At 36.3% G+C, this 9,194-nt stretch overlaps 1 protein-coding gene across 2 annotated transcripts; it reads left to right on the top strand.

The window, feature by feature from the left end:
• Window positions 1-1,050: 1,050 nt before the first annotated feature.
• Window positions 1,051-8,994, top strand: LOC108679000. 2 transcript variants are annotated; one of them, XM_018167503.2, is made up of 8 exons: window positions 1,051-1,461; window positions 2,392-2,460; window positions 2,935-3,066; window positions 3,488-3,604; window positions 3,865-3,975; window positions 4,481-5,032; window positions 5,623-5,764; window positions 6,097-8,994. In XM_018167503.2, exons 1-8 carry the CDS (start codon window positions 1,176-1,178, stop codon window positions 7,733-7,735), a joined length of 3,048 nt encoding a protein of 1,015 aa, XP_018022992.1. In that variant the 5' UTR covers window positions 1,051-1,175; the 3' UTR covers window positions 7,736-8,994. The 2 variants fall into 2 exon arrangements, with proteins under 2 accessions (XP_018022992.1, XP_018022993.1); XM_018167504.2 differs by lacking the exon at window positions 2,392-2,460.
• The last annotated feature ends 200 nt before the right edge of the window (window positions 8,995-9,194 follow it).

The following is a 9,194-nucleotide window of genomic DNA, read 5'->3' as shown; positions in this document are numbered from 1 at the left end:
AATGATTTGAATTGCTAAAATTGCTAAATTAAAAACTAGAAAATAAATATATATAAAGAACCATTCATAAAAACCACGTTTGTCTGGTGGTTACAAAACTAAAAACAATGAAATAAAACAAATAAAAAACTATTAAAAACCACGTTTTCTTAACGGACAAAAAAGAAAAACATTATCTCTTACATTTCTACATAACTTTAATGTTATGTAAGAGTTAATGTTTTTCTTTTTTGTCCGTTAAGAAAATGCGGTTTTTAAAAGTATTTTGTTTTATTTACTTTTTTAATGAGATAGGCAAATTCTGTCAATCGCATTTTTAAGCCAACACCTGTGTGCAACTTTTGTTTACAAGTAAATTTTTTTAATGTAGCAAATATATATATATTTTTTTGCTACAGACCTTACCAGAGGTACTTTTCCAAAATCACGCTTTTCACCCTTTTTTCAAGGATTTTTAAAGGTAGTAAATGTATGATTTCCTAACTTGCTTTATGTCACATGGATAGTAAAAATGTTAAACTTTACGCCACTATTTTAGTTTTGCAATGTTTTCATTATTTTAGCTGTTACAAGATTTCTATGAAATGTGGACAATTGTCCCAATTTATCCTGCCTGTCCTTTATCACCCCGTTTGACGGTATGGTAAAAGTTTCAATGTAATGCTTAACAGTGTAAGTCAACTAAATATTATTCAATTCAATACCAAAGAAATTCAATTTATTTATTGTGACCACTCACCAAAGTACTTTGGAATGAAATATTGTTGTTAATAAAATGTGTAATCTATAAGTTAATTTTTGCTTGCTGTGGTTACCAAACAGATTGTGGATAATTTGACCTGTAAACCACTGAGAGACTCCCACTGCAATATGATCAGAGCTATAAGTAGATTAATTGCTATGGGTAGATTCATTGGCTTTCACTATCATCACATTATTTGTAATTTGTGTATTTGGTACCTACCACCGTACCATCATAATTTTATGAAATGTATGATAATTCATAATTTTCAGACCATCACATCTCAAGAAATTGAAATATGAACGAAAATTGTTCATTTAATTTCTTATTGTAGTTTTTTTCATTGAAATACAAATTGATAGAATGACAGTAATTTTGTATCCAGCAAGCTCATTTCAAGGATATTTTGTGAAAATTGCCTGAATTTGCCATCATGTGGAGGTGCATTGTGTCAGACTGCTGCAATGCTTCTGGGGCAAGAAGAGACATTAGCATGTTCTACTTACCGGCTGAGAAGCACAATGCTGTACTCTGGCTAAAACGAGTTGGCAGGATGGATTTGCTTGCACGCTCCGGGAACCCCTACAAATTCATACATCGAGTTTGTTCACGCCACTTCAGTCAGAATCAGTACAACTTGCGTGCCAGCTTCAAGACTCCAAGACTTCTGCCAAATGCTGTACCAGACCAAGAATTGCCATCAGTTCCAAATGCTTCAGGTATGCATACATTTTTAGAATTCACTCAAGCAGTGCAATCTATTTGCTTTAAGTGCAGGCTTTCCTGTGAATAAATTTTTGACAAGATACTTCAATAAAAAAAACTTTGAATTCGCATTGTTTCACTAGAAATGTATATATATTGTCAACAGCTAATGAGTGTGAGTCTGGAAATTGTAATGGATTTTAAATTAATTCCCAAAATAGTAACAGTAGTAAGGTATCAATTTGTCACCTCTATAACTTAGTAAAAATGAAAATGAAGTAAACGCCATTTAAAATAAAAATAAACTCTTTTAACTTGATTGTTGCAATCACAACCATGTAGAGTTTGCTTTAGCTTGCTACAGACTTCCTTAGCGTATAGCTGCTTTGCAAGCTGCTATAGTAGAGATAGAGAATATTATCTTTACTTCCTGACTTAGTTACATAATCTTGCCATACAATATCATACATACGTATCATGGACATTTTTGCCTATCTGAACAAAAAATTTTTGGTCAAAAAGACCAATCAGATCATATATAAAAGGGCTTCAATATTGTAAACTTGGCAAAAATATCAGCATAAAAGAGAAGATAGCACTTCAGGAACAAAAAAAAAAAGGGCATGTCAGTTACTGAACAAATTATTCTTGCATGCTTCAAAGTAGACAAACTATGACAAGGTTTGGCTTCTGCATCACTAATTACTATTTCTCAGGCTAATTTTAGTGGTTTCTAAACTGTGAACTATAAAACTTTGGAATCTCTGATAGAATTTATTTAAAGTGGCACACAGAATTTCTCTGCTAAACAGCAGCCCAGAAACCACCAAGTTCTTTATTCAAATATTTTTATTTGTATTGATTGCTTTAGTATCTGCAACTTTTAATTTTATTTCCTGTCTTCAGAAAACTTCATTCCTAACTTTGATAATCTTCTGCTGCAGATACATTGCAGTTGCGGTTGCTTAAGAAATGTGGTGGCACAGATGAAGCCAAAACTGTCAGCATCTCAGGTGGAAAATAAATTTAATTCATTTATGTTAGATATCAAAGTCTAATATCAATTATACACCATGCAGTTTCAGTGTTATAACATAGTTTTCATCTTTATATTTTAGTATGGAGTAAATTAGAGGTCCATCATTGTAATTAACTTTCTCTATATTTAATACCAGAAAATATTTTAAATTGGCACATCAATAATTCTGGATAGTCTTGTTCTATTTCTCAATTACTAATTTTTAAAGCAAGTTTAATCCACTGACAACATTATTATTTAATTCTTGAATTATATATTGTGGTGATATAACACTACTTCACTGCATAATCTGTTGTAAATGCAATGTATTCTACAAGGTTTAATTTTCTACCAAGCATTCCACTTAATTTTTTAATTAATTATCTATTATATATCCTTGTTTAACATTGTCAGAAATTTCCTAATGTTGATTCAGCATATGCATACCTTAGACATCTCATTTTTCCAGATGAATGTAACCAAGCTGCTGAGAAGCACAGCTCAAAGCTGAAGCTGGAGCTCAGAGTGGACACGGTTAACTCCATCCAAGAGCTACAGTTAGGCACATCTTGTGGAGATGCTGGTCCTACTGCAAAAAAGAGTTAGTGGCTTGTTTATGGTGAATTTGTGTTTCTATTCTCTTATCTATTCCTTTGTACGGTTAGTGCATATTCTGTTCTGCTGCCATTAAAATGATATTATTGTACTTTTTTCAGGTTAGATGAATTTTATAAGAATTCCCTCCAGTAAGCAGATAATAAAAATAAATTTTTCATTTCAAAGGCTGTGTCTAAACTTATTGCAAGCTTCATTTTATTCAATGGCATTGTTAAAAGTTGCTTTGTTTTCATTGATTATTTGTCATTTGAGAAGAACTCCTTTCAGCAAATAATGGGTTTTGAAACCAGTCTTGCAAATCTTGAAATCAAGAAGCAGATTGAAATCATTACTGCAAATTAGAAGCAGCACAAATTTCAGATTGAGATGAAGTGTGGCCAAGTAAAGACCGTCTATTTTCTCAGTTGTGCGACTGCAACTGCCTCCTGGGATGACTGTGCAGGAATTTGCTGCGTCTAAGGCTTTTAAGGAAATTACCAGCAAGCTGCCCACCCTCGTGAATAATAACAACAATAATAAGTGTAAGTCTTTCCATGTTTTGGTCAAACATTTCAGCAAAATTTATATCCTTGCCGTATAGATGAATTTACAATCTTTTGTTATTTGGGATGAAAACAAATATCACCTAGTATTCTGCTTTCAAATTTTGCCACGTATTATTGTGAAAGCTGTTATCATACCATTACCATCAATAATATTAGCATTTCCACTAATTTTGTCTTACTGCTAAGAAATTATTTATTAACATTTCCCAATGTGTTGTAATTCATCCTTATTGCAGCCGTATTGCTGACAGTGCCAAGATCTGCAGCAAGCACCAGTACAATTGCTGCAGATGAAATAAGTGAGAATGATAAGAGCAATGGATCAGCGGACAGAAGTTCTCTTTCTAGTAAGTGGTAACAGTGTTTCCACTGGTGGCCCATTAGGTAATGTTGATGGTAAAATAAGTTTTAGTTCAGTCATTGTTACGGTGAAACTTGGTCCCAATCTTGCACTAGTTGAGGATGTTTGTTGTCACAAGCTCTGTTCTAAGATTATAGTTACTAGGTCTAACGTTTGTTTAAGATTTGAAAGAATAAGTTTTTATCCCTCCATATATTTGGTTGTTAAGTCTGACTTTTTCTACATTATTTATACTAGAACAGATTTTTAGGTAACTATTATTAGAATTACCTCTATCTATTGTGTCCTGACTCAGAGGTATCTGGGCTTGGAGATATATACTTTGAAGGAAGTATATTTATCTACTGACCCTTGCTTCTTTGCATATGATCCTTTTCTCTATAGTACCCCTGAATTTAATGTAACTGTTCATATGACACTTCTAAATATTTGGTTCAATGTGTCGAGGCATTTACTTAAGAATATTTTAATTGTACTTCTGTCTATTTCAGGTGAGATAACCGCGCCATCTGAGAAGCTGTCAGTCAACATCAGTGGGGGATCAAGTGCCACCAAAATTCAGTTGGTGCGCGTCAAGGCTCGTGATGTGCTATGCAACAACAGCTCTTCTGCCTCCAATACCAGCTTAGCATTTCCAAATCTAATCCCACCTGGGCCTCTGCTACACTCAAACCCTACATCCTCTTTCTCCAACCTGCCCTTTTCTGCATCACATTCAGGTCCAACATCGTCTTCCTCCAACCCACCCTTGTCTGGGTCACACTCAAGGTCTTTGTATACTAGCTCACAGTTAAGCCACAACTCGTTTTCTACCGCCCGCCAGAGGCGGTCAATACACACTCCTCGATATGAGTTCAATACTGATGGTGCTGATGGAGACATAGATGACGAGGAAGATGATGCATGCAATGAAGAGACTGACGAAGAGGCATCCGACGACAAAGCTTCCGTCAAGCGAGCTCTACGTACACATTACGGAGACAGTGCCCCCAAGAAAAGAAAGCTGGAGCCTGAATCTGACGTCCCCAATATGGACACCAGTGGTAAGTGCTTCCTCCTTTGGAATTAAATTTTATTGTGTGTTGCTAGGAATTGTCACTGCTGCTGTTTCCTGATCCCCAATTGTCACAGCTTGGCTCGGTGTATAGCCTTGCCAATATTCACCCTAAATAGCTACATTCATGGAAAGCCTCATTAGTAAAGCTCTTAAAATTTTGCTCTCGATTATATGAAAATTTTGGGAAAATCGTATCTGGGTTTCCAACGATATCATTTCTCCTCGGACTTAATTACTATAGCTGCTTGTATTGCGTTATTCTCTGATGTGTCTTTTGTGAAGAAATTCAAAGCCGTTTCTGCACAGAAAATTTTTTTGTTTGTTATGTATAGTTAAAGAGATGATGGCTCGAAAGATGGGCATAGGTGGTCAGTGGATGAATTAATTTTTCACACCTACATTTTTATGATGATGTGTCAACGAAAACTATATTTATCTCATTACTTGCTCCCTTATACAAGAAGATAGGGCTAAAAAGGTACTCATTTGCACGACAGCTTCCAATTTCCATCTTGTTCAAAATTAAACCTTATATATTTTATGATTTAAAATGTTATTAACGTTTGTTGTGTCCAGGTGACGCCTCGGGTGCGGACAAGAGGGCCTACTACCAATTCATGCACGACCTCGACGTGAAAAGACGGATGCGCAACAGCCTCCTGGAGAAAATAAGGCACCAGAAAGAGTTGCTGGTAAAACGTAGTAAAGAGCTACAAAGGTCTGTGTATTTTTGGGTGTATATTTGGAAAGTTAACATTGTTTAGAGAATTAGTTATTGTTATATGATAGACTTTTTTCCTCTGTTAGTTGACTTCAAAGTATGAATACTCTTTTCTGACTGAGAATTCTGTTCGCCGATTCGTTTTTAGATCTTTTGTTGCAATACCTTTAGTTGTATTTTTGTTCCGACACCTCCTGCATCGCGAATACAGTGTAAATACCTGACATCTTTGCACGACCTAGCGACAAAACAAGATTGTACTTGATATAATTTCGTTAACATTGTCGCCATTATATTTTGTCTTCATTTCTAAAGTGTTATATTTGCAGGTACCGAATACAGCTTCAACGCATCCGCGAAAAAAACAGTCAGCGTGGAGAGATGAGCACAGCCGAGTGTCTACAGGTGCTCAACGGCAACATGCGTGAGCACGCCCTCGAGTTACTCTACACTCAGCTCATGGCTGCTCAAACCGCCCACCAAGATGGCATGGAATCTTCAGCAAACGGTGATGCTTCCTCCAGCCGTGTTTCAGGTTCAGCTCACGAGGAAAGACTCCAGGCTGAGTCAGAGAGCCAAGAAAGCAATTCAGCTATGAGGATGCCCGAAGAAATTGTGTACACTCCCAAAGTCTTGGAAGCAGCGTTGCTCTTTAGTGTTGCTGGGAAGAAAGCTTACAAAGCCATGACACAATCGCTCAAGCTACCTTCATATAGTGAAATCGTTAAGTGGAAGAAAATCATCCGAATGAATCCTCCGTTTTATCGTAAGCATTTCCCTCATCTAAAAGCAAAATTTTTCAAAAAGAAGCGTCCGGAAGAAAGAGGAAAAAGAAAAGATTTAGAAGCTGAGCCTTTCTCACACGCTGAAGAGAGACCAACGGAGTGTTATGGATGGCAGAGCGAACAAGGAACAAGCCATAAAACAATCAATAACTCCTCTAAAAAATCAGACTCAGTAACTCCTGAAGAGGCTGATAGAATGTACAAGAAGCTCATTGAAACCGAACGTAAGCTTCGTGCCATTTTATCTGGCGGCGATGCTTCAAGCAAGTCATCAAGACTAGACAACGATGAAGAGTTGGACGACCCAATGCCTGACGATGACACTATTGACTATAACTTGGAAGCCTCTGAGTTTATCAAGCATTTGAAAGCCAGGGAGAAGAGATTAATTTACGGTGATAACTGGGAGCATCAGATTGCAGAGCTCGAAGAACGAGATGATATTTCTGACTCTGAATTTATAGATTCCCGTAGCATGTCGGTCTCCGAACAAACTACAGTGGAACTCACGTCCGTCAATGAAGCAATAGATCGAGTAATCAGCAACGTCGTAAGCAAAAAAGGTACAAGTGAAGATCCTCTGCAATGTGGTACACGGACTCTTTCTATTACGGCGACCAGTGATGGCAGCCCTCATGTTCAGAATGACGATCAGTGTCTAGACTCGAATGTACTTATGGTGGACACCCAAACACTCGATGTTAGTCTGAGACTCAATCCAGAATCGCATGACCACGTGTATGACGACGCTTGTGTTCCTATCAGCACTGGAAGAGGTGAAGGAAGTGCGGCCATATCAGTTGGCGATCAGATTATTCCATATACTGAAACTCGGCTGTCACTGAGCAAAAACTCAACAGTTGGGACTGGAGACACTGGTGTTCTTTTATCGTCACTGAAACCTGAAAGAAACTATAAAGAAAATAATTGTCCTTCATTTAGTGCATCGAAAAAGGTTACATTCTTCACGTCAGATGCTAATAAAGCAACTGCATTTGATAAAGTTCCAATTATCATCGAGCCCGCTTCTTCAGTTACAGTTGACAACAGAATTTTAAAAGGAATTTCATTCAAGATTTTAGACTCAGATAGTGAGTCATACAGCAACTCGGCAATTTCAAGTCAACCTGGTACTGGAATTTCAACCTCCGATGATCCATGTAAAAGTTCAGAATTCATTTGATCCTAATCTCATTTTCAAATGATCGAACCTTTTAGTCGTCGTCGATCAACACCTATGCAATATCAATGCTAAGAGAGAACTTTATGCGCAATAACTCAAGGAAAATGATGGAGTTCTGGAGGCCATTATGCAACTGTGCGCTTGTATTTCGAGCTCTGTTCTGGGCGTGGACTAGCTTCTGATTGATCGGCTGGAGTAATCCTGTTTTTTATTTACATTGCCCGTCTTTAATTTAAAACTGACTTTCGTTCATTTGTTAAAACCTTTTGTTCCATTGAAAACGTTTTTTTAAATAAACTCGCATTTCATTGCTCTGAAGTAAGTTGCAGTTTTTTGTACTCTCTTATAGACAGCAGCTGATCTTATCACTACCTAAATTAGACGGTCGTTTTCTAAGAAGTACATTTAGTTAACTCATTAAATATTAGCGGCAAGTTCATTTGTCGTGGCTTGTTCGTCTAATAATATTGCTGTAATAAATTTTACAGATGTCTATCTTCACAAATGTATTAAGATCAATTCAAGCGAGTTCGCAATTGAGGTGGTTTTTCTTTAAAAAACATGTTGATGATAAATTCATTTTATAAATAAAATTATGCATAGTTCTTTGGTGTAACCTATTTCTGCTGAGAACCTGCATCATTTCCTACTGTTAACTATTTCGTATCAAATCTGTCAACGATTGTTCTCGCTAAAATGACATTCGGAGTGAGTAGGTTACTTTTTGTCACTGATATTTATGTTTATATTACGGATTTTATTTATTTTTCTTTATTATCAATGTTGTAGGATGACCTCCATAAATATTACTGAAGCCAACGCGTATTTAATCAACTATATCTCTGTTGTACGGTCGAATAAGTTTATTTGTTATATATAGAGTACTAACATGAGTTAGTGGGCAGTGAGGACGTTGTAATTACCGCTGTAAAGCTGGCCGATGAGCACAAACTTTGAAATTACGCGCGCTGTGACGATGCACATATTAATTTTGATGAACATATTAATTCTCTGGACTCCTATGTTGTGAAATAATTTATTTCACAGAGACAAAGGATTATAAGGGACAAAGCTGCGCGGAGAACAGAGTTTTATCTAATTTCACCGCCAAAAGAAAGTATTTTTTTGTTTTTATTATTTATTGAGCTGCTGCAAAATCACATTTAATTTCAGATGTATGGAAATGGTGGTATACTGGGTACTGAGGCAAGTTGTTGGTCATGATGAATGTCAGTACAATTCGCTGCAACTGTAAAAACTATTCTCGTATGATTTACCCTAATGCTTAAGTTTGAGTAATTCACGCCGCTAATTCGTTTTACAGAAACATTGATGGGCTAATTATTATCAACGTGAATTGAATCATTCGTGTTTGGGACTCCGAATGCATAGAAATCTTGGTAACCGGAGAACTTCTTTGATAAATTATATATTATTGGCTTTTTATTATCTGGGTTTG

This window comes from Hyalella azteca, unplaced genomic scaffold (genome assembly GCF_000764305.2).
Source record: "Hyalella azteca isolate HAZT.00-mixed unplaced genomic scaffold, Hazt_2.0.2 contig3520, whole genome shotgun sequence".
Taxonomy (NCBI): Eukaryota; Metazoa; Arthropoda; class Malacostraca; order Amphipoda; family Hyalellidae; genus Hyalella; species Hyalella azteca.
The sequence above is the reverse complement of the archived record's forward strand: the minus strand, read 5'-3'. Positions and strand labels throughout refer to the sequence as shown.

Bases quoted from the DNA above. Each gene is read 5' to 3' on its own strand.
- LOC108679000 (XM_018167503.2), top strand. From the start codon at position 1,176: ATGTGGAGGTGCATTGTGTCAGACTGCTGCAATGCTTCTGGGGCAAGA. The intron at 1,462-2,391 runs GTATGCATACAT...CTTCTGCTGCAG, and splicing joins ATCAGTTCCAAATGCTTCAG to ATACATTGCAGTTGCGGTTG. The intron at 2,461-2,934 runs GTGGAAAATAAA...TCATTTTTCCAG, and splicing joins CAAAACTGTCAGCATCTCAG to ATGAATGTAACCAAGCTGCT.